This window comes from Diprion similis, chromosome 14 (assembly GCF_021155765.1).
Source record: "Diprion similis isolate iyDipSimi1 chromosome 14, iyDipSimi1.1, whole genome shotgun sequence".
Lineage (NCBI taxonomy): Eukaryota > Metazoa > Arthropoda > Insecta > Hymenoptera > Diprionidae > Diprion > Diprion similis.
This window is the reverse complement of record NC_060118.1, coordinates 2,579,696-2,606,274: the sequence shown is the minus strand read 5'-3', so window position 1 is coordinate 2,606,274 and position 26,579 is coordinate 2,579,696. Positions and strand designations below refer to the sequence as shown.

General features: G+C 36.7%; 1 protein-coding gene across 2 annotated transcripts in view; it reads left to right on the top strand.

The window, feature by feature from the left end:
* The window catches only part of LOC124414604 (protein O-GlcNAcase), a 126,699-nt gene that overhangs the window by 57,398 nt on the left and 42,722 nt on the right, over positions 1-26,579 (top strand). The window contains exons 4-8 of one of the 2 annotated variants that reach the window (XM_046895585.1): positions 2,101-2,545; positions 3,463-4,046; positions 4,234-4,545; positions 4,631-4,805; positions 23,471-23,524. In XM_046895585.1, coding sequence (XP_046751541.1) covers positions 2,101-2,545; positions 3,463-4,046; positions 4,234-4,545; positions 4,631-4,805; positions 23,471-23,524 — 1,570 coding nt within the window. The remainder of the gene's footprint in view (positions 1-2,100; positions 2,546-3,462; positions 4,047-4,233; positions 4,546-4,630; positions 4,806-23,470; positions 23,525-26,579) is intronic. The other variant, XM_046895586.1, reaches the window with a different exon arrangement.

The following is a 26,579-nucleotide window of genomic DNA, read 5'->3' as shown; positions in this document are numbered from 1 at the left end:
CAGTAATTCTGCATTATGCACAATGTATGCGCTATGGACTGCATTATGTATTATAAATAGGATTTCTCATCAATAATAAAATAACTACTCTCTATAAAAAAAAAAATTGCTCTCTACTTTAAAATTTAAATGCTCAAGTACATAAGAAGAACGATATCATTTGATATTAAAGAATGATATTATTTTCTGACAAGAATTGCTGAATATTTTTGTGTTAACTTTTTCAAGATAATTACATTTTTTTATTAATATATTTAAATTTTAAAAAAGTATAAATACTAATGGTGTTAACAATAGATTAATTCATTACTATACTATTATTCAAAGCATAAATTGAGACCAAAACCACATTTGTGGGTGTGAATGTCATCTGGAAAAGCAACGTTGTTGACGTCACTAAAAATTTCACGATCTGTTGATAATTTTGCAGTTAACAATACATACCGAAACTTTTTTTTCAAATCCTGGCACGTGCATTTTATTATAAATAAAGGTGTGTAATTTGATAGCATCACGTCGAGTTGTGATATCTCTTTGTCGTTCAAAGAGAACGGCGCAGTTCTGCAGTCGGACGTAATTCTTCACTTGTTGGTAAAAGTATTCGTCAAATGGTTGACGTAGAGGTGTACTTAGGGGTTACTTTTAACGAACAGGTTGGCATTCCAGCTTCATCCACGAATTTTCTATCATCTAATGAAAGGTCGCTTTGTCTACCCCAAAAGTTAATTATGAACAAAAGTGGTTTCATTTGCACATAATAACAATAAAAAATACAATAATGACGTCCAAACCCGTCACTCCAAACCACCCACTCTTTCGAGTATGTCCCTGTAAGTGATTAGACCGTGCATACTGAGGGAGGGATGAATAAGTAACCGTTATTGTGCGGCTGTAGCCGACTTATGGTGTTGAATAGAAACACCCGCATTCGCATGAGGACAAAGTGATTATTTAATTCTTCTTTTACAGTAATCGAGCTGTTAGCTATGAAGTAGTTTTCTGTTTTAAATTGTACCACAGGAATGAAAGTACCAATCATACCTCATCACGACCGAACCAGTCTTTGGTACCAAAGAAATAACGTCATGCTTCCGTAGAAAAAAATGTCAGAAATTTAGGGCCCGGTAGGCACCATTACTTGATGGAGTATTCTCTTGATGGAGGAGGTTCTTTCATTGACCACCAGTTAACGCTGCGGTCAACTAAAGAAATGGCGGCCACTATGGCTGACTCGAGTATAAAAGTTTTTTAGCGAGAAAATCTACTTCAGGCTGATTTCGGACAAACAATTGTGGTCACGTTGTTTTGACCGAAATGATAATAAATTTATAAACCAGAGTTATTATTTATTTGCCATTCATTTAATAAGTATTGTGTTTCTGATATATTTTTATAATACGGAAAAAGACATGAAATTCAAAAAGAATCCGTATACAGCGGCTTAAGGTATTGCACCGTAAAATCCGCAACTTTGGATTAAAGTTGCACTGAAACGGTACCGTGGAGCATATTACACTCAGCGAGGGAAATTTTTATCACGTTTTTCATAAGGATTCTAGGAAACGTTTCCGAGAAATTCACCGACATATAAATCTGATTATTTCATCAGAGGCTCAAGATAGGTAATCACGTGTTGAGTGGCAAAACTCTGAAAATTCATATTTCGAGATTGTCACGATCAAGCTCACTCAAATTTTAACTGTTTGTGTAAAATATTGTAACGAAAGAATAGCTTTTTTTAGAACGATTCTAAGAGAACGCATTTTGGGAGTAACTACCTTACTAGAATATGGGGATATTTCTGATGATATGAATAACACTGTGGTAGCACACGTCGTTTAATTACTGTACAATAATCAATTCTGGTCAGTCAGTTTCCAGTCGCTTTTTTAGGTTTTGGAGTCGCGTTTCTTTTTTTTTTTTTTTTTTGACACAACTTAACTGCTACCAGCCCTGCCCTCTTAAACCATCATCCGGCTAAGAGGCTGCACATATTTATTTTTCTCTTTGTGCAAATAGAGTCCTCCCTATGCCTGTAATAAAACGACATTCTTCTTTTTCTCTTGAATGTAATCTAATGATTTCCACATTTTGTTTCAGGTCTCTGTTACAAATGATATTTTTCAACACCTTGGACAACCACGTTTTCTGCTCTGTCCAACGCAATACTGTGCGACGCGCGCTATGCCGAACGTCCCCAGTTCAGAATACCTAAATACATTGGGCAATAAATTAGCACAAGAAATTGATGTAATGTGGACAGGACCGAAGGTCATTTCACGGCTCTTAACAATCGAATCCATAGAGGAAATCACTGAGGTCTTACGTAGGCCTCCAGTTATCTGGGATAATCTTCACGCCAATGATTACGATCAAAAGAGAGTGTTCCTTGGCCCTTATTCTGGAAGATCACCAGATCTCATTCCTAAATTGAGAGGAGTTTTGACAAACCCTAATTGCGAATATGGTGCTAACTTTGTGGCAATACATACCTTGGCCCAATGGAGTCGATGCAATATCGATGGCAAAAGAGATCTTAGCCTCAGTAAGTTATGAAATACCTACTTCGTCGATCTTACTGAGTGTAGCTAAAAACTGAAATGTTAAAAAAATTGTCGCAATTTGTTAGAATTTGAGGTAACGATTGTAATTCTTACGTACAGACAACGGATATAAAATTTTGGAAGTTAACGTCGAGAATGTATAGTTTAGAGAAACAACTAATAGTGAAACAAAACTTTATGGCTTCTTTTATTTTATTTGACTTCCTTATTATACCTCCAAATTGAAATTTGATAGAAAAAAGTTATGCTGCAAAACTCACCCATATTTATATCATATCCCAATAGTAAAAAAATGCTTTAGATGAATTTTAATGACTTTTCGTTCGACGGCTACTAAGATCATTGTTTTTAGATGGTTCAGAGCCAAAAAATTCAATAAATTGCTGGTCAAAATTGAGTACATAGTTTGAAGTTATTTAAACGCATTCGTGATTCAACTAAAAATGGATTGAAAGATTGGAATACCACTGGGACAGTCGAATTCACATTCGAGTAGCATAAGATATTTGTGAAACATCTAGTTGTTTCGTCGCATTTCAGGTTAGGTTTCACTGAAATTCAGAATAACTGGAATGTGACTAGTTATGCCAGCGTCTCAGGAAAGAGCCAAAAAAATCAGTGATCTCTTTCATTTTGGTGTACTATCAGATTAAAAATTATTACATGCAACCTTATGGGTTTATTGAATAGTAGTAGGTTTTAAGACAGATTGTATGACATTCGTACGACTGCGCATTGGCAAGGAAAGAAAAGAGAGCAAATCCCCGAGTGGTTGTCTCATCATCAGTGTTGCCCCCAGTCTTAATGATAAATTGAATTTTGACTATATAAAACTTGCAATAGTAAGAAAATATGGAAATATACATTTTATATTTACAATAATTATTTTTTCCGTTAGATGATACCGTATCGGCTGATATCAAACTGGAAACTGAAACGGAAGATGGCGTGGTTGGTGAAGATGTACCATCAAATTTGTGCCCTAATATGTACCATCCTCGGCACGCTCTTAAAAATGCTATAAGTGATTGGTTGGTTGAATTTCATAAAAAACGTGCAGCTTGGGGAGTCATTGTAAAACCTCAACCATGCGTGGCTCCTACAGTTCCAATCCCTATAATTCCTTCGGTCAACACATGCATGAGCCTTACATCAACAACAAATACTACCGTATCGGCAGCTACAACGTCCACCAATAATTCAAATCACCTTAAAGCACTGGCAGAGGTCTGTTCGAGCGTTACAGGTACTGAAACCTTTTTGCAACCTGCTTGTGGACCTGTTATGAATTCTTTAGTATCCGATACTAAAGTAGTCAATGAATCGATTATACCTTTGGTGGTCCCAAACTCCGGGGGTGAAACCGTACCCAATGTTTTACCAGCTACTGAACCAATGGAATGTACCATTACACCTGGTCATTCACCTGCACATTTGGTAAAAAGCACCACTGAAGATGATGCAATGATAGAAAATACTTCGGTAAGATTACTTGGAGTCTCTTTTGCTTATGTTAAAATGAAACCTACTGGAGTTTTGATCACGTAACGTGTTTCCTTGATATTTTTAACCTGCGATTAGGTATGACAAAAATTATTCGAAAATGAAGCTAGCGATTCAATGTTGTATTTTCTTCTTGGTCATATAAAAAAATGTTTCCTGATTGTAGACATGCAGTGGAGCATCTGGCAGTATGCAAGTTGAGCTGGAAGTATCATCATCAGCTGTAAATGGATCTCAAATGGTAGTTGAGACCGATAATGATAATCATGAAGCCTTGGAGACGCAAAGTTCAAATGTCATAGATACAGAAAAACAACTGACTATAGAGGACCTTTCTTTGCTTTGTGATCTATTTTACCTACCTTTCGAACATGGTGGGCAAGGAATTCAACTGTTGCAAGAATTCAATTGGCTGAAGAGCAATGCTCATATTGTTATGAAACAACCAAAAAATCAAGAAGTGTACAACAAAGCGGACGTGAGTGAATTAAAGATGATTTTTGGAATAGAACAACTCATGTTTCATGCCTACTTAGTTCTTAATATTTTTTTTTTTGTATCAGGTTGAAGAGTGGCAGTCTCGGGCAGCTAAAATGAACGACATGTGTGCTGCAGTCAACAGGCTGTTTCAGCGACTCACATACTGCAACAATCGAGAGCTGTTATATGATCTTTATGCATATGTATGGGATATGAGAGGAGTTGTCTCTCTTTTGAATAGTTATATCAAATGGCTTGGTAAGTGAAGATCATTACTCACAATGTGTCAAACGTTAGAGTTAAAAGTCAGTACCTCTTTAAGGTAAATATATTCATAAGCGTATTTCACGTTTAACTTTTTATGATTTTTACTTGAAGTTATGAGTACAAAGTTAGTAATGTTACTGTAACGATCTTTATTCAGAAAAAACCCTTACTTCGTATCTTTGGGAATGTCCGCAAATTAGCAAACCACAATAGAGAAAACATATTCATATTCCGAAAAGTGAATTCTGAAAGTCATTCTCAAATTACGCAATAATTATTTTTTTCCCAATGTTTCGTTACGTTAACGTTACTTACTTCAACCTTGTTGAAAGTTGCACAATTCATGGTTTTACCAGAACAATTAACCTATAGTATTTCTGACGAGGGTGGTGCTAAATTGAGAAGTATGGGTTCTCTCACGAACCTGTGCTTAGCCGAACCATGTGGTGAACAGGTACAGGATTGAGGGCGCTTGCCACTTAAGTAAACCAGACTACTGTGACTTTATACTCCACGTCCTATTCGATCCGGCTGAGCAAGAGTGAAAACCCCTTACCTTGTACAGAAACCAAGGTGTTCAAGGCATTCTTTTTACCAGATAATTTTCTGACTGCAAATCCGATTTCGTTTGTTTGAATTTTAAATTACAGAGATAAATGGTGAATTCGAGTCTTAAGTTTCATTGAATTTTGGCAAAAAAATTTTCACTGCAAGTACATCAATGCCAATATTAACGATTTCTAATGGTTTTTCGCGAAACAGAGACGGTTGTCAGAGTTTGACTCAAGTCATCAGCTATCATCATTCGTACAGTTGAAAATAAGATGAACAAATTGTTGATAGCTTGGAAAATGAAGTCAGAAGTTAAATTTCGGGCATGGGTAATTGTATCCCCCTAGTGGATCAGGGTCCACACAATGCACTTGATGATCCTGTATTATGAGTATTCACATATTTATTAATTATCGTCCAATTCTATGTTGGATATCATAGACCACAATGCTATAAATTATACCTAGATGAGTCTACACTCGATATTTATAGCAATCGAAATTACGCACCGAGAGTTTTCTAGAAAGGAAACGATACAAACTATGTGTGCCGGCAAATAAACAAGCCAAGTTACGTCTAATTCTTTGTAGGGTCGTAAACATGTGATCATGTTGTATGCATGACATCTGCCACAAGCTCATCTGGTTTGAGCAGCTGTCGTAGCTGCCACGGACTCGACAAAAGACGCTGTCAACATTTAAGTTTCGTAATATGTGCTTCTCAAATTACGCAATTTGCTCATAATCAAATCGATTAAAATAAAATCGGTATATAACACAAACGTACTTTTAGTATGTTAGACTTGCAATCAACTCACAAGTACTCGGGTAAAAGTCAGCGCTCTACAGTTCTAAAGGAGTTACATGTATTTCAACTCCGGCCACCGATTGAATGCGGCATTTTGATGACCTTGTGAATTCTAACCGGGAACAAGTCTCACGGGACTCTCAAGTGAGTGTCTTGGAACCGTTTTCTATCTAGCTCAGATCGTAACACTGCTTGTCTGGAAAAATAATGCAAGATCCATAATGAATCGAGTTCCCTGACTATCTTACCACTTAAATGATGCTGATCGCGATCCAAGTTACTTCAAAATAATCATGTTTTAATTTTCAGATTCGATGCTACATCGCTATCACAGTTTCGAGCACTTTCCAAAATTTCGTATTTTAAAAGCATATCATTCTAAACTCAATGTTCTACAGTGCAAGCTAACCTCTTGTAGCGTCCGCGTCAGCTACGATAGCTGTTCAAGCCAGATGGGTTTGTGGCAGACGCCGTGCATGGTCCCACGTTCACCACCCTATAAAGAATTAGATGTAACTTCAGTTGCTTATTCGCAGACGCATCGTCGTTCACGTCGTTTATTTTCTAGGAATCCGTAGTCGATTTAGCTTGCCAACCCTCCAAATTCAGAGTAAACGACAAAAAACCGCTAAAAATTGCTAAAAATCGCGAAAAAATGCAGTTATGTATACGAACATTTTTTTTTCGAACAAGATCAAGTATTTTTCTTATGTATTTCGATGCCTGAATCTAAATCACAAGTTAATTTAGCTCCTAGACCCTCCAAAGTTAGAGTAAATTGCGAATAACCGCTGAAAATCTCTAAAAAATCGTCAAAAACTACAATTATACTGACGAAAAAAAATTTCTTAAGCTAGATCACGTATTTTTCTTATATATTTTAATGCGCTGAATCCAAATCCAACGTCGGTTTAGCTTGTACAACCTCCAACTTTGAATGAACTGCGCAAAAACGCTAAAAATAGCAAAAAATCGTAAAAAATTGTCATGAAGTAGTGGAAGATATCAAAAAATAGTATTGTTCTTACTCACAGTAATAAACTAAACATAATTCCTTTTAAATTATACTATAACATCAATAGATTGTAATTAAACTTTTAAAAAGACGACCTGCCTTCATTTTACACTGTTCTTCGCTTGTATCGAAGTCTTTTGTCTTCAGATGAACTATTCTGCTGAAAATCTTGGAGACTACAGTCAAGAACAGGAGAACGATATCATCAAGACATAAGTGAAATGGAGAGTAGGTATCAAGGAAATTGGAATGTCAAATTTTTAGTGGACGCTAAAAAGAGAAATACCGAAAGAAAATAGAATGCGAAAAAGGAACCCGCTGCATAGGACATGAAGATACAGGATAGAGACAAAAGAGTTCGATACAAGCGAAGAACAGTGTAAAATCAAGGAAGGTCGTTTTTTTTTTAATTTTAATTACAATCTATTGATCTTATAGTATAATTTAAAAGGCATCATATTAGTTTATTACTGTGAGTCAGAACAATACCATTTTTTAATATTCTCTACTACTTCATCACTACTTTTTACGATTTTTTGCTGTTTGTAGCGTTTTTTTGCAATTTATTTAAAGTTGAAGGGTGTACAAGCCAAACCGACGTTGGATTTGGATTCAGCGCATCAAAATACATAAGAAAAATACTTGATCTAGTTTGAGACATTTTTTTTCGTCTGTATAATTGCAATTTTTGACGATCTTTTAGCGACTTTCAGCGGTTATCAAGATTCGTGACAGCGAATTGCCGCCAAGTTACCTTGAGGCGAAAAATAGCCTACTGAATTGTTATTATTAACCTTCAAAGAGCTGGCATTTTGCCCTTGAAATTCGATATTTTTTAGAGGTATGATTTGTGTATACATATAAACAGTCGACACGTCCAGTGAAGTTTCCGAGTTATCTACACTCCTCTAAAGGTTAATTATTAGTGGCATCTGTTTACGGGCTCTTGTGATTTTACAAAACGGATCGTCCGAGGTAGGTGTAAATTCAGAATCGAATCAAAGAAAAGATGAAATATTCTGCAATCGGATACAAATTCAACAAACAGCCTGAATAACAAACAGTATTCAATCAGCCACATTTGTGACATGCATATATGACTATTAAGCAAATGCCAAGAAGAAGGTTGTTGGCTCGTCATAAATGCACTGAAACAAAACTAATCAAAGCTATTGGAAGAATACTCACGATGCTTCATTCATATTGGACGGTATGTTACTTCGTTAATTCTCATTAGATTATATTTATACACAGAACATTTAATATGTGAATAGTTTAGCCGCAACCTCTTCGTCTCTACCAAATACACGACCTGTTTGTTTATCAATTTTTATGTTTTGTACGTATTTGTTCATGCGCAATTTACTCTAACTTTGGAAGGTTTACGAGCTAAATTAACTTGTGAGTTTGATTCAGGGCATCGAAATACATAAGAAACATACTTGATCTTGTTCGAGAAAAATTTTTCGTTTACATTACTGAATTTATTCGCGATTTCTTGCTATTTACTCTAAATTTGGAGGGTTAACAAGGTAAATCAACTACAGATTTGGATTCAGAGCATTGAAATATATGAGGAACATACTTGGTCTAGTTCGAAAAAAAAATTTCGTTTGCATGGAAGAATTTTTTCGCGATTTTTAGCCATTTTAGCGGTTTTCTGCAATTTACTTAAAACTTTCGGGATGTATGGACCAAATGGACCACAAATTCGAATTTAACGCATCGAAATACATAACCCTAGGTCGGTCTAGTCAAATGCGCAGACCACGTATTTTTTTGTGTGCAGGTGTTATGAGTCATTGTGAGAGATGAGAAAATAGTGAATCATCGGTTGGTAAAGATCTTTTGGAATAAGTTAAAGAAGTTGCTCAAGTGATACAGAACAGTAATGTAGAGTTGAGAACATTGTAGTTGGAAACACAGGGTATGGCAGATGAAATGACTGTAAGTGGAGTACCTGAGCAACTGCATGAACACTTCTTGGTAATTATACTTCGTTTATCGAAAGACCTAAATATATCTGTTACTAGTACTGAGATTGACAAGGTGGAGCATATGGGATGGCGTGATAAACATCTTGTGAACCCTCGCGATATCTTGGTGAAACTTGAAAGCCAAATGCATGTAAGTGATTTGATGGAGAATATTAAAAAAAGTCGGAACATTAATATCTAGTACTCGAGGGCTGGACACCCCAGTGCACCTACATCGGAGGCATCCATCAGCGTTATACAAACTTTGTCTAGAAATTAAAAAACCGTAACCTCATATTCCACTAAAGAATATCTGGAATTCATATTCCGCGTCCTGTGTGCGGTATGCAGCTGATAAGCCACTAACTGAATTATGGCCCTCAGTAAGTACTGAACCATTAAAAAATGTCCTAGGTTGACAACCCGATGCTCCCTCTATATCACTAATTGCTCCGGTTTCTACAATCAACATACGTAATTCTACAGCTAATAAATTAAAAGTATGTCATGTTAATGCCTAATCATTGAAGAATCAAAGACATTTCGAACTGGTCTCTGAATATTTTAAAACGCATCATTATGTCATTGTAGCAGTCTCTGAGACTTGCTTAAATCCTTTTATATCGGATAATTTAGTATCTTTGCCATCGTTGACTTTTTATTGTCATGACCATCATCTTAGGAGCGGTGGTGGCGAACTTATTTATGTTAGGAATGATTCAATTTCTAAATTTGTCTTGTCGTCTTCTAATCTTGCGGACAAGCATCCCGAGTATTTATTTGTGCAAGGGGCAGAATCATCTAAGCAAAAAATTTTGGTTGGTGTTTTTTATACGCCACGCAATATAGGCTACCTTGATGATCTTGAAGATGAGTTTGGAACGATTTTAATATCATTCTACAATGTCATTATACTAGGAGATTTTAATTTAGACCTTAGCAATGAAATCGTCAACAATTGAAAAAAACAATTTCAAATATAGAAACTGGAATGCCATTGATGAGAACTTATTTCGGGATTTATGTAATAAAATTGGAAACACTAACATACAATAATCTGGTTCAGTTGATAACCTAAATGAGTATTTACATGAATCTTTGAATAAAATTATTAACACAGTTGCTCCTGAAAAACTATATCTGCGACGCCCACCTGCACCTTGGTTTACCGATGACATTAAAAAATTGCAGCATCGTCGGCATAAATTATATTGGATATTTAAAAGGACGGGATATGCATACAATGAGTATTTGAATGTAAGGTGTTTCGCAAAGAAGCGAATAAGTAAAGTGAAAAAAGAATATTTTGATAGGCAATCAGGCATTGCAACGAACTCTTGTGCACTATGAAATGATTTGCAGAGGCTTGAGTTGATTAAACGAAAAAATGTCGAATCTACAGTGAGGATTAATTTAAATGAATGAAATGACTATTTCATAAAATCTGCTTGTGATTTGAGGGATTTGAGTGAGCCATGTATTGATATAATTGATGCATCATTATCTAATAATAATAATGGCGTTGTGGTTTTTAACTTCAATCAGCTGAGCCATGAATCAGTTAGAAAATCAAAAATCAACTTCAAATTCTGTTGGTCCAGATAATTTCACAATTAAAGTATATAAAACAGTATTACCACTTTTATTACTGGCATGTGAGGAATTATTCAATAAATCGTTATCAACAGGAATATTTCCTATGGTATGAAAATTATCACATATAATACCGTTGCATAAAAAAACGTGTGCGGTTGGCGGACCCCCATCAAGAACGAAGTTCCTAATGCTTTTTCTTCGATGCCGAATGTAATTCGATATAGAGATTTAGGTTATTTATATTTTTATATTTCCGTCATGTAAGGAAAAAGCATTCTGCCCCTTCATGCAATTCTCTCACTCCCTCCCTCTCGCTCTCTCCCCCTCTCTCTCTTCGAAGAATTTAAACTAATAAATAAATTGCCAGTTTATGAGAAAATACTAGAAATAATAGTACACGATCAGTTAGTGCAGTATCCGGAGAGTAACAATTTGTTGGATATGTGTCAATCGGGGTTTAGAGCAAAAGATTCATGTGAAACAACTCTGCAATGAGTTGTATCTCTCTCTCTCTACCTATTAAAAAGATATTGAACGACTGAAGTTAACGTTTTTAAGACCAAATTTTAAGACGCATGAAGGGAGCTGTTTAGTAGTCGAGTTCAGAGTTTAAGGTTCCAGAGTTTGAGTTTACTCTGGACCTATCTCTATCTATTAAATTATTGTGGTTCAGGTTGCCGGGAAGGTGTTTTACGTTGTCCAGGACCAGCGCTCAGTAGTATTTGTGGTCCAGGTTGCCGAGAATGTGTTTTCCGTCGTCCAGGACTAGCACCACTTAGTTTTCGTGGTCCAGGTTGCCGGGAGTGTGTTTTCCGCAATCCAGAACCAGTGCTCCGTAGAATTCGTGGTCCAGGTCGATAGGAGGATGTTGATTGTCGTCCAGGACCAGCGCTCCGTAGTTTTCGTGGTCCACGCTACGTAGCATTCGTGGTCCAGGATGACGGGAATGTGTTTTCCGTCGTCCAGGGACAGAGCTCAGGAGTTTCGTAGTCAAGGTTGCGAGGGGTCGTCCAGGAAAGGTACATTCCGAAATATACTTGCAGTATTGCCGACTGTGACTTCAGATAATCGTGTTCAGTTTTAAGTAGTCATGGAAGCAACAAAAATAACAGTTTTAAAAAAGAGAGATAAATTGATTACATCAGTGAAATTAGTGTAAAAGTTATAAATATGGTGCCAGATGGGAATTGTTTATTCAGGGCGATATCAGTGTGTATATAATACTCAAGAGAATCACCTAAAGGTAAGGGAAGATATCGTTTCGTACGTTACTCAAAACTGGTGCGATTATGAAGGTTATATCGTGGGTGACGAATCACATAGATTAGCGGTTAAATATACCATAGATTATAAGCGGTACGTGGGTAAAGTTGTCCATGACCAGTGCTTCGTAGTTTTCGTGGTCCAGGTCGCTGGAAATGTATTTTCCTTCGTCCAGGACCAGCGCTCCGCAGTATTCGTTGTCAAAGTCGAAGGAACCAGCGTATTCGTGGTCCAGGTCAGAGGGACAATGTTTTTCATAGTAAAGGAGAAGAGCTTCGTATTCGTCGTCCAGGTCGGAGGGACGATGTTGTTCGTCGTCCAGGTGCAGTGCTCCGTAGTATTCGTTGTCCAAGTCGAAGGAACCAGCGAATTCGTCGTCCAGGTCGGAGTGACGATGTTGTTCGTCGTCCAGGTGCAGTGCTCCGTAGTATTCGTGGTCAAAGTCTACGGGACGATGTTTAAAATCGTACAGGACCAGCGATCAGTAATATTCTTAATTCTTCAAGTTCCGATTCATTGTTTCAGGTGTATAGATATTTCGCTTCGTAGTTTGACGTGACCAAGTTTGTAAAGGTCTTCCGCTTCGTAGTTTATGGCGTTACAGGAACAGCACTCTGTGGTATTCATTGTACAGGTCCACGTAACGATGTTCTTTGTCGTACAAGAGTCAAAGTCAAAGGAAACACCGAATTCGTGTGACAGATCGATGAGACGATGTTTTACATACAGCGTTCCGTAGTGTTAGTGGTGCAGATCACCAGGATAACGTTAAAATAAGTTCGGACTACGTATGCCAGGGGCATGATCGAAATCACAAAAAATATAAACAGCAAAACGAAAAGCGAAAAACGAGTTGATGTCGTATTGAATAAATACTAGATCGTTGCGTAACGTTATTGGACCGAAGAAGCAACATCCACATAACGAGAGCTTTAGAACCTGGATGTAAGATCGCGGTCGACATCTAAAACGTTAACTTAATTGTAGCGATAATTTCTCTAAATGAAATATATTTCATGGTTATAAATATGAATAATAATTGTATAAATATGTAGTAGTATACGTGGTATATATTTACGGGACGATGTTTTTAGGTGTTTTAGGACTGAGGTACGATATTTTTTGTAGTCCGGGAGCAGCGCTCCGTAGTATTCGTAGTCCAGGTCGACGGAACCAGCGTATTCGTGGTCCGGGTCAGAGGGACGATTCCGGGAGTAGCGCTCCGTAGTATTCACACTCAAAAGCGCGAGGCGCGAAGCGCGCAGGGGCGGAGCCCCTAGTCAGAATTAAAAAAGATTATTGGCTAGGGGAAAATTATAGGAATCATGTTCCTAGATTTACGAAGAACATTCGAGTTAGTGGATAGAAATATTTTGCTAAGGAAAATGGAGTGGTGTGGAATAAAAGGGAAACTACTTAGCTGGTTCAAGAGCTACCTGGAAGGTCGGTGGCAAAGAGTAAAACTTGATGGAATTTTATCAGATTCCATTCCCGTGAATTTGGGATTCCCATAAGGGCCAGTGTTAGGACAGTTACTCCTTTTGCAGTATATCAACGACTTGACAAACATTATTGGTGGTGATTGTGAAATTAGACTATTTGCAGACGATGCTTTAGTATACGTAACAGGGTATTTAAGCCAAGAAATAAATGACAATCTTAACAAATGAAAAGAATTGACAGATGGATGGAAATTGATAGACAACTGCTAAATCTAAAGAAAACTAAAGTGATGCTGACAAGAGGGATAAGAAAAAAAGTTATGAAAAGTAATATAAGAATAATGTTCAAAAATGAATTACCAGAGGTGGTAAAGGAATTTAAGGAGTTAGGGGTAGTTACAGCTGGAAAAAAATGAGTGTTTTCAATAGTTTTCTTTTCATAGTAATTAAATTAATTTTATAAAATCAATTATATACAATTATTCTTTGATGTTTCAAGTATATTTCTACCAAATTTATAAAAAAAAAAACGAGTTGTCTGTAAAGTCGGTTTACGGACGATAATTTTACGTGATAACGTCGTAAGAAAACATTGATGAAAAATTGCATACTTTTATGAATTGAATTGAATTATTATCACTGAATTATCATTATTTTGTATAATAAGTAAATAATAAGTTCTTTAATAAGTTCTTTAAAGAAGGAGTTAATTGAAAATTACAATTTTTTTTATAAATTAACATTTATTCGCACTTTTTTTCGTGACTCGCTCTCGCTTGCACGCTCGGCTCAGGCGGAGCGAGCCGAACGCTTCGCTCGGCTCAGGCGGAACGTTACTGCGGAACGTTACTATGAGTCATGCTTTTTCATGAGTGCAGCCGGCGTTCATCGATTTATAAGACGTTATCACGTAAAAAAAAAAATGGTTGTTAAAGCATCGTTTGCGGTGACAGCGATTACACCTGCCTGGTTTACCTGAAATCAATCAGATAAGAATGAATCATTAGTTCAATAGTTGATCTAGTCTTTAGTGGAAGATTTTTTGATTTTTTTGCAAATTACCAAAACGGTGGCTTCTAAAAGTTTTTTCGTCGATCTTGAAGGTCAAAAACACTAGTATTTTGGTAACATAAAATAGAAGTTCTTGAATAAAAATTAAATCCTTCGATTAAAGACTAGTTTTTGATGCTCTCAATAAGCTGTGGAAATTTCATCAAAATCCGTCCACTGGTTCTTGAGTTACAGCTGTTACCGAGTTCGAAAACATAGTTTCGACAAAAACGCGTTTAAAGTTTTAGACCCATCTCGATATTGCCTTTTCGTTTAATTTTGATATCCGTGGACGAAGTGATACTTTTTCTTATGTATTTTGATCCGCTGAATTCGAATATCGCATTAGTTTTTTCCGAACACCCGAGCACTCAATTGCTTAAAGAATTTTTTTTTTTTGTGTACATCATTTTTTTTTTAATGACTGGGCCATTTGAAAATGAAAGTCATTTCTACAAAATTTGGCTCAAAGTCATACTTTTTGGGTTAATAATGTTTCTTAATTTTGAAATTTTGTAGTTTTTCAATTTAAAAAAATAGATAACTCAAAAACTATGACTATAAGCCAATGGCTATTGCCGGATGAAAATAGTGATTTAGCCCACGAAATATTTTTGGCTGATTAAGGTTTTATTATGTTGGTGGAATCAAAAAACAGTGCTCGACACAAATTTTGGCCCACTCCCCCCTTCTGCTGGCCTTACCACCCTAGAAAACCCAGTTTTTCGGCTTTATTTCGTAACTTATCGCCAAGTCGATCAATCCTCACGAAAAAAATTCAGTGTATAGAGGAAGAGAGTTCCTTTCACTTGATTTTTTCCAGTTTTTTTTCACCACCCCTTCGCATTTGAAAAAATTTCTGAATTATTTAAACATCGTTTTCTCGACAACTAAGGTAGACGCGGATGTCAAATTTATACCCTACGTGTATTTTGACTCGACAAACACACTCTATTTTTTATATTTTACAAATTGGTGGAACACACTTAAAATTACGGAGGAACGTTATTTTCCTCAATTACAGCTGTTTCTACACTTTGCTTAACTTTAAATGACTAGAAACGATTTTTTTAACTGGAAAAACATTCAATCAAATATTTTCTAAACACTATATTTTCTATGTTTTCACGCACGCAGGCACGCAAGCACGCACACACACTGAAGTACAATCTGTCTGAACATGTGTTGTACTGTTGTACTACATACACTAGGACGTGATACGTGACTTGTATGCTACTTCTAGAAGCCAGTACACCCTATATCTACCACTGTGAACTGAACCTAACCAACAATTCTCATTCGTACCCTTTCGTATAGTTTCGGCGCGGTTCGCCGCCGAGTAGTGAGCGCACTCACATAAGAAATATTTTTTGCCGAGTTTAGGCCTCACAGATAGTGGTCTGGTGGCGGAAAAGAAGTTTCACTTCAAGAAAAGTTAATGTGCAATAATACCTCGTAATGTATTTCAAAATATACATATATAAGTGTGGGAGTGAATCCCTTGTATGGTCACTTGAGAGGTTAGTACAGATGGCAGGTCAGTCGTACGATAGATATAAGAGTGAGCTCATGAGACTGAGTAGATCAGAAGTGAGCCGGTCGTCGTGATAGACGTACGCGGTCTCCGGTGTGAGTCAAGCACTCTGAATTACGCACACGAGTCGTAGGCATGGCCTCACCACCCGAACGAACCCTTGTCGGTCTCGCTCCTACATAAATATGTGTGCGATTCGTCGCGTGAGTATTATATTGGGAAGAAAACATTTATTTCAATGTTTTTCAGTTGAAAAAATCGTTTTTCATCATTCAAAGTAATTTTTCGTAATTTTCAGTGTGTTCCACCAATTTGTAAAATATCAAAAAAATAGAATGTGTTTGTCAAGTTAAAATAAACTTAAGATATCAATGTGACATCCGCGTCTATCATAGTTGTCGAGAAAAAATGATTAAACAATTTGGGAATTTTTTTGGACGAGAAGAGGAGGTGAAAAAAACTGAAATAAATCAATTTAAAGGAACTCTACATCCTCTATACACCGTATTTTTTTCGTGCGGATTGATCGACTTGGCGATGAGTTACGAAATAAAGTCGAAAAAATTGGGTTTTCTATGGTGGAAGGCCAGCAGAAGGAGGGAGTGGGCCAAAATTTGTGTCAGCCTTTAGCTACTTTTGAATATTTTTCATCACATCGCAATATTTACATCGAATAAATATGTTGTTGATAAGAGCGCCTCAATCGTTAACTAAACTATTTCATCGACATTTTTACTGTTTTCAAATTGTTAAAACACTCATGAAATCCTTGCATTTTGGCACAAAATCTCTTCATGTCACTTGGTTAAATCTCTATATATAAAGTAATATATACAATAGCTTCGTACACCAGATAAATATATTACGTCATCCAAGTCAGCAAAAGTTAACCCAGAGTTTGTGCGATAGATTGGCGGCACGGATATAGATGTGCGACTAGGTTGGATGATAGGAATATGCGAGCGGCCTGGTTCGAATCCCGAATAATTTCATGCGACGTCAAATGGAAATCTGAAAATGCGTTTTATACGACTTGCCAACAATTATAAGTTACTTGTGTTACTGAAAATCCTGTAAACTGCGATATTTAGGGCAAAAATTTTAATTTTATTTTTATCAGAACCATTCCTAATGATTGAAACACTACACTGAACTGAATGTTTAGTTGCTTCTACCTAGCTGTGAATTTTCCAACAAAATATTCATTTCTATTAACTAAGATTTTTTTAAATCAATAGAACATGATTTGCGTAGATCTAACATTTGTTGGATAGAAAAGTAGGTTATTCAGATCAACAAAATAATTTTCATATTAACTATATAATGCAAGGCTTTCAACCTAATATTTCGTTGAACGAACATCCTCGTAGTTTAGTTAAATGATAATTTGATCAGCAGAAGTATTTTTCATTTAGTTCATTCCACTTACAAAATGCTACAATAACCAAATATTCATTTTGCCCTCCGTAAACGCCGCATTTTGTTGATGGAAGCAAGTTTTTTTAATTCAACGACTTTTTTCTCTCTTAAAGTAATTTAAACGGCTATCAGTCCCCAAACACTCCCTCTTGGTTATTTTTGTATCTCCATATGAGTCTCTGTCATTTATGCTCTTATTAGTTTTGGAACCTCCATCACCTATATAGTTGGTATATGTTATTTCGTAATTTTCCGTCGATCTTACGAACAATTCAGACATTGCGTAACCCCCATTTTTCCGGAATAACATTTCTGGTTTATAGTACATGCATCTTTATGACGGTTTGCCCAGTCCTCATGCTCAGCAGTATTGTCCTTGTTTTTCCAAATTCACAGGACTTGCAATATTTGCACTTAACGTTCACATAAAGTACCGTGCCAGTATAATGTCCAATGACACTCGTTGCTCATGTATTCATTTCTTTTTCCTTTCGCACAACTTACATAAGAATCATATCTTGTACTGAATCAGAAGCAGTTTGAACATTTTTGGCAATCGCGCTATGCGTAGCTTGTTAGACTGAACGTGCTAGATCCATAATTTCACAAAATCGTCGCATGCCTTTATTCTGATCCCTATTATTCGCATACCAAAAGAGGACCCATTATTCATTTCGTATATGTTAGAAATATATGGGCAAGAGAGAACACTTCGGGGCTCACAGGAAGGATACTGTACTTTCAGTTTCAAGCAAAGACCATGAGTAGATGTTGTATTGTTTTTCCGCTCTGTTTTCATTTATCGTGATCACTGATAAACGAAAACATGGTGACGAAGTTTAGGAAACCATAATCACCATCGAAGTTTGTGCTTGGCTCTAACCCATTCGTACTTCGCAGGTTGTAGCCGAAGCATTCGCGTGAGTAAAGTAGTAGAGAAATCAAGAGTGTTCTGCATAAAGATTCCGATACCGATTACTGTCTTCTGTTTTCCGTCTCTCAATGCGTATGCTCCTCCTTACAAGGAAGGTACCTCAGGTCGATATCTCCGATTTGATTTCTTTTGTAATATGTTATAGTAGACTAAAAATTAAGTGATATGTGCTATTTTATATGTCATTAAACATTTTTAGAGGATGAAACCACCCTCCAAAGTAAGGCATACCAAGGGGCAGTTTGGTAGTTTTAGTCACAAGAACATAATATTTTTTAACTAATCCAACTGGAAAAGTTTTTTTATAACAAAAAATGAAAAATTTAATTTTCTAAATTAAAAACGAAAAAAAAAATCTCTCAAATCGCTTTAATTTGGAGGGTGGTTTCACCCCCTTCAAGTGTTTAATGGCAGATAAAAAAAGCGTCACTTAGTTTTTAGTCTACTATAACATATTACAAAAGATTCCAAATCGGAGAGACCGACCTGGAATACCTTCCTTGCCAGTCTGTTAACCTGCTCAATTTCTGTGCTCTTTTCCTATATATTTTATCATGGCTTTCCTTCTTTATTTGTTTCTTTTCTCTCTTTTTTCGTCCTTCTCACACATTAACTTCTTCCATGGTCCTTTTTAGTTCCTCTAGCTTCTTCTCTACATCTTTATTTAAGTTGTTGTGTCCCACTCCTTCTCTCCTATCGTCATCCTTGTTTCATCTTTCCTCCTTTTCTCCTTCAGCCGGAGTTTTTTCCTTATTCCGGACATCACTCTCATAACACTTCCTTTCCTGTGTAGTCTTCTTGCCGGCTGGCATTACAACGCCTATGCCTTTGCTAGTCTGTCTTTTATCCTTTTTCATTTTTCTTCCCCCCACCCATCTCTCCGCCAGGCTGATTGTGTCCCATTTCGTTACCTGTCTACAAAGTTCGTCTTAGCCCTGCTACGTTTCAGAATCCTTTTTTTTCATCTCTTTTTATTTTCTTCCTTCCTCTTCCTTATTCCATCTTCTAATTAGTCTCCCTGATTCTTCTGTCGACTCTTTCACGTATTCATCATTTCCCCTCCATCTTTTCCTTTGATATCTATTGCGTTTCTTCTTGTTCTCTTAGTGTTTTGTCCACTTTATTCCAATTGCACCACTTTCCCTATATGCAGAATCTGTCGTTCCTATTTGTGCTTTGTTCCTACGGCTCCCATTCTCTCCTTCCTTGCTATTCTCAATAGTCCTTATCTCGTTTCTCTATCTTTCCAGGTCAGGTCATCCTTCATTCTTAAGCTGGTTCCCCTCAACTTCAACTTCTTGGTCTTGGTATAGTTCCAATCTCATGACTCTGACGCTCTCTTTCTCTCTGCTTCTGCCTAGTTCTTTGATCCTTGTTTTTTTTCTCTATTGCCTCTTTCAGTATCTTTGCTATGTCCGCCCGTTCATCTTCTATCCCTTTCACCATTATATTATCTCTTTTTCCTCACCTTTTTTGCATCTTTACTCTTTTCTCTATATTGTCTATTCTCGTACTTATCTATTTTGTTTTCATCTTTTCTATTCCCATTCCTTCTCATATACTGCTATTTATTTTCTCCGCTTCTTCCTTCAAGCTGCATTATTCCTTCTTTTATTTGCTCTAATTCTTCTTTCTATCCGCTTTCTCTCGTTCAACTGCTCAATTTTCACTTCAAGTTTTGTTTATTGTTTTTTCCACTATTCTTCTCTTTTGGCCATACTTTTTTTACAATTCCAGAAAAATAAAACGTCAACTTTCGGTGCGGCAACTGCATATGAAGTACTGCGCACGATGTGTTTGAGCGCTGTTGCTTATAATGCAAAAACTGCGTTTCAGGAGCTTTTCGCAAAAAAAAATTTCGGATGCATTTTAGTAAAATATTATGCTGGCTTATCCATGGAATGGCATGTAGGAGCACTCCATATATTCGAAGATATATATACTGTTGAAAGTATGCTACAATCAGTCTTTACCGCCCGAGATATTGATTTTAATTTTGAATATCAACCCGAAACGGTAATATGAAATGGATTCATCCGATTATTTATAATTAATTGGTTCCAATTAGCACCCGAAATCCACTGAAACCGGCAAAAATGGATTTATTTTGCACCATGAAGTATCTGGGTGTCATCTACGTTGACTATTGTCGTGGCTTACGCATGACTGATACGAAAACGTCATAGCGTAATTTTATATGCAATGTCCGATACATTCATGTAAAAACATTTGTGTACACGTAACAGTGCTTGCAGAAAATATATTCCTAGAATTGTTGGTAATTGGCAATTGTCAACGGCTTGGACGAGCCGTAATTATTCGGGTAAAGTTTCATGTTTACCGGTGCTGTGATGGCACAACTGGTATCACGTCACTAACCAATGAACTCTACTCAGAATTAGGAGTCACGTGATACTACGTGTAGTAATACAGTAGCTGCACGCATGCAATTTTACTCGAATAATCAGGGTTCATTCAAGCCGTCAACAATCACCAATTACATACCGAGAACTGTGGAATAGTATATTGTATAACAAGGAGGCAAACACGATCTTTTCGGGCCGAGCGTAAGTTTGCAATATGAGCTGCAGATGAATATTGCGAATACGCGAGGCGAGAAGAACGTTGCCTCCATGTTGCACACGATACTTTATATAACAAAAGTATGTTACGCATTTTTTTACGAAGTACGAAATTGAGCTTAGGGTCGCGAAATGTCAGATCGGTTCACTATGTTTGTCGCGACAGCGCATAAAAGCTGTACAGAAATGTACACTTTTAAGTAGGAGTTAAAAGTGGTCATCTTAGTACTCCGCACATGGCCACCCGCAGACTCACTGGACCGTCATAGTAACGGGTACTTTGTGTACGAAAAACACCCATGGAAAAATGTGTAAAACGTGCTCGCGTTACATAAAAGCATTTTCTGCGCTATCTCTGTGAACAACTCGACTACTTTGTAGGTGTTATAAGCACCAGTGATTAAAAGTCGACTTAAAATGATTTAAAATTTAACTATGACTTTTCCGTACCAATGGTGCGTATTCTTAGATAAGACTCAACATAAATGACACGCCCCAATTTTACGGTAAAAAATGAGACAACTTTTTTCGAATTCAACGAATTTGGGGTGCTAGCTGGAGCTATTCTTTGAACATAATCTATTTATGTCGCTGTATTGTGGTAACTTGAAAATTTTCCAAAAATTATATCTTGGTAAATAAAGTCTGACTATATAGTTCCCTTCCAATGTAAGAAATTATTGAAATACAGATCAGTATTCTCCAACTTCAGAATGACATAAAAAATTGGGTCTCCAAAATATGTAAATCTTCTGCTAATAAAACAAAATCGTGGTTTGCCGAATTTCAGACAGACATGAATTTTTGAACGTTACAAGTTCCAATATCATACTGTGGTTGTGAAGTCATGTCGATACTTTGATTTTCTTCCAATCGGCATTTTCTACCATGTTTGGATTTTGTGTTGAATTTTCTATAGCACCGCATTACTCTGTTAGCAGTAAGACCATTAAAAGTTGGCAACATCGGCGGGTAAGTGCCACACATACGCGTACGGAAATTGATTTGCGACAGTTAATTTCTCTTCTTAGCCAGTTACGTTGGCAAGGAGTTGCAATTGGAGAATTTCAGCTTCTATCGTGTCGTTCGAGCGAAAAGCGGTAGCGTGCCACCGGCTGAAATTCTCCAATTGTAATTCCTTGCCAACGTAACCAGCTGGGAAGAAAAACTAGCTGTCGCAGAATCAATTTTCGTATCTGTACTTCCCTTATTCTTGTTCTCTACTTACTAATTACATATGCACCAAGTTTAATTTTCCAACATTTTGGCCTATAGAAACGGGTTTATGCTATAGGGGTTGTTTGCATTCTGTGTGATGAATAGAAAAGGCTGTAAGCTTGAGATTCAATGCTTTCGAAAAAAGAGGAAGGTCGATCACTCCCATCAAAGAATTCAATGCCAAAGGATCTATATTATTACCGGAGTTTCACTGCAGAGAATGAGAAAACAGCCCACGCACATAATATTAAATATGCTGTAGACCATTGATGTAGTCTGCCTTATATCTTTTGACATGTTATGAACAACCTATCGTTTTCGGGTCTCTGATTTTTGTCTGCATTACTCATGTGGCAAGCGCGACTGTACAAGTTCATATTTTACAAATGAGTATTATATAAAGCAAGTAGCGAACTGTATCTTTTGAAAATGTCAAACATGTACCAGCAGTGACTTGTGAAAATCAACGAATAATATGGTAATTTGTCATTGTACCAGCTGTGAATATGTATGTTACACATGTAGTTGACTTTGATTTCTCAGAAGTTACCAGTCAGGGAAGGTTTTATCGAAAAGTTGCTACACTCATCAGGAGATTATAAGACCTCCAGATTCCGAATTCTGTTCCAACTCCGCAGGGTGTTACTTTGTCCCAAGATATGAAGCTTCTGACATAAAGTTTTATACATTGGGCCGTTCTTCAGCCCGGTTAAAATTAACTACATCAGCAGTGTAATCAGTGGAATATCCTGATAAAAAAAAACCTGTTGTCCATTTCTGCTCTCAATACTAATTTTTATTGTTATCAACGAATCATTGTTATCATTGTTATCTCTTGAAGTTTGAACGACAGGATCTTATACATAAATTTTAGTTTAAACGGATATATTATTATTTCAAAGCCGTAGCAAAGTATAAATTGCAAATATTCGTTAACCTGGTACATTGTAAATTGAGCGATGCAAGGCTGAATAGATGAAATTGCGCATGAGAAGCGCTATATTTTGAACTAAAGAAACATGCCTAGAAGTTTGTAGCAGAATTCGTGATCCGGAGATCTAAAACTCTCCTTATTGGTAAAACATAATGTGTAACGCCAAATATCTCATATTTTATTTGAAGTACTTCTCTACGTCCATATATTTGATTGATTTTCGTTGAAAATGTCAATGGTAGAAAGCGTTCCCTCTTTTGGTATTTAAACTGTAAGATTGAAATATCTCTGAATACCGACTAACTTGCAGTTTCTACTTTTTGTTTTTTACTAGCTTTTGGCAGATTTCCAACCACGATGACTACATTTACCCAAGGAAGCTACACATGTACGCCATTTACCTGTTTTACTTAGTAACCCAAGGCAATGCGCGTAATTACCATGACTCTATACACAACTCCTATCCACTTTCCTAGTAACGACCTAGATAGCAAAACTCAGGAGTTTTTTAGGCAAGAGGTATCCACTCCTGCTTAATTGTATGCGAGCTCTCGATTCCAATTAACAGCATTGCAAGAAATTATGTATCAACATGTACTTTTAGCAGTCAAGATTCTCAGCAACCACACAATAAAGTCATAAACAAAGCATAATTCACCCTCAGATTGAGAGCAACTCATTGTACTTTACCGTTCCACATGATTACGTAGTTTTGGTTTTCCGTAAGTAGTCACATGTTTTCTGTGAGCTATTTGTACTCCAAATTATTCTGCTCAAGGTACTGTTACATAACTGCAACGTATAACTAAAATTTTTTGCATCAGAATACAATGTTGTGTAGAGATTCTCAATTCAATATGACTTGAATTCAGCTTTGATTTTCGGTTATGTTTATATCTGTGTGTGAATCATTCAATTCCTACAGGTTGCTTTATTTTCATGTCGATTTCTTGTACCGGGATACAATGCTATCTGGGGAGATTCTCAATTCAATATGACTTGAATTCAGCTTTGATTTTGGATTATGTTTATAGCTATGTGTAAATCATTTAATTCCTAGAGCTTGCTTTATTTTCATGTCAACTATTTGATACAGATCGATTCAAATCGATATTGTAAATTGAATATCGTTTCATGTCCATCTGCGTCAAAAAACTTCCTTACAAGATCCATTCAAATCGATATCGTAAATTGAATATCGTTTCATGTCCATCTGTATCAAAAAACTTCCTTAAAAGGAGAGCATCAAAAAGCACGAACAATGCGCGTAATAATCGTTGAGAATTGAAGACATGTAAATATATCGGCTTGTTGTGAAAGTCATATCATACGTTACTTATACTATTTTCGACTCCGACGAAGAAACAAAATATCCTTCGTGACCAAGTAGTATGGCTACAATATACAAGGCGTGAGAGTGGCGTGTTGGCGGTAATTGTCAATCTTCAGATTCGCAAAGATTATTAGCATGTATGATTTCCCAATATTCATCTTGTTCCTGATATTCAAGGCTGTACTTGCCCGAACTATAGTTGTTAAAAAATTGCTGTCTGAAATTTTGTCTCATTATAAGACCTATTTGCGAGTAGAGGAGTGAGCATCGACTCATAGAATAGACTGAGCTGACGGGCCATTTCCCTTGTCCCCTGAATGCCCATCGTTGTCGGTGCTGTCTCGTTCGCTCTTATGGGGGTTTCCGGCCTACTCTTCTCTCAATACCGCCAATGGTGGCGGAACCAAGCGCTGGAAGGGAAGAGAAAAGCAATTGAGGGCCAGCTCCAGGTTGTGCTGTTAGGAAACATGAAATGACAATATTCTAATTTGTGTTTATGCAAGAAAAGTTTTTATTTGGATTAACTTGTTATGTTAATGATAATGTAGTTTAATGTGGTCCCAATTACGAGTACTAGATGTACTACTACTTTGCATATACGACAGTATGACATTTTACCGCCTACTGTTTAAATACCTTTGATACATACATTTCGAAGAAGATATGTAAGGAATGTTGGGGGGGGGGGGGGGGGGGTAGGGCCTGTAGGCTGAAAAAATGACCATTTTTTATAATTTTTTTGTCGGCGATGAGCTAAATATTATTTATTTTTATAAACTGCTCCGGGTAAAATAACATATCATTAATAAGGATCATTTTTTTTTGTGAAAATATAAAAAAATAAATGATTGGCAGCAGATTCCCGAAGATGCCTCGAAAAAAGTTGGTTTTCGCAACGCCCTGATAACTCGTCACTGGATCATCTGAAATAAAAAAACCAGGAAATTTCGAAAACTATATGACTTTCCCCTGAAATTGACGAAGGGAATTTTTTTTAGGATTTTTAAAAAAATTTTTGGCAGCACTTTGAAGTTAAAACAGCGATTTTCGGCGAAAAAAAAGGTCTAATTGTTATTGTAAAATTAATATTTATTGTAAATTTTGAAAAAACTCGATGTCAATGTCTGAAAAAGTAGATCAAGAATATGGGGTTAAATTTTCATAAGGATCGGTTCATTAGATTTCGAGATATCGCGGCAACGGACTTTGAAAAAGGTAGTTTCGAGATAAACGCGTTTAAAGTTTTCAAAGCGTTCAGCGCTCGAATTTCGAGATTTGAACATCAATGATCGAGTTTTTCATGTTGCATACTTACACAGAGTCATCGATCCCAGGTCCATACAGTAGAGAACTGTCTGATTGGATGTCTAGAGCATCTTGTTGCTGCTGCTGACGTAAAACTCGGTTTTCTCGAGTTTGCATTTCTGTTCTTTCGTCCGCTCTATTTACTCGAAGATCGTCAGCCGCGCTCGCCCATTCGCACGCACTCCTTCCGACTCTAATTCCAATTTTACACACTATTCTTAAATATCTATACTTTCATATGAGCAAATAAAAAAAAAATGAAAAATTTGAAATTTCAAAACCCTACTCCCTCCCTTAATACTATATAAAAAATTTTCCAAATTGTTTTGCTATTCATCTTCCAACGGGATAATTTTCCGAAACAGCCGGTAGCTTGGTTATGTGCGTTTCATTACGCATACACATTTACCCATCCTACATATCCCCGCCCCGAGATCGTTCGAAGGAAATATTAGTATCAACTGCGGGTTTAAAACAATGATAGCACCAAAACGGGAGAATAGAGGTTCAGGGGCCACTCGCTCTGATCTAATGCTCAGTCTATTTTATGTATAAGTCTATGGGAGTAAGGTGGGAAGGAAGGGCCACCATTGGCCCCCCTCCTTGTCCGCCAAAACGTGAGCTGAAAGATGTGGAGGAGGTGGAAGTAGTATGGTCCCTACTTCCCCGCCATTATTCTTCTTTCCAACGCGTCACATTATTGTTGGACAGTGGTAAATACTGATGGTTTCAGTGGATCGTGTGATGCTAATATAATATAAAGTGCGTAATAAAAAAATGGTATTTAAGATTTTAAATCAATTGT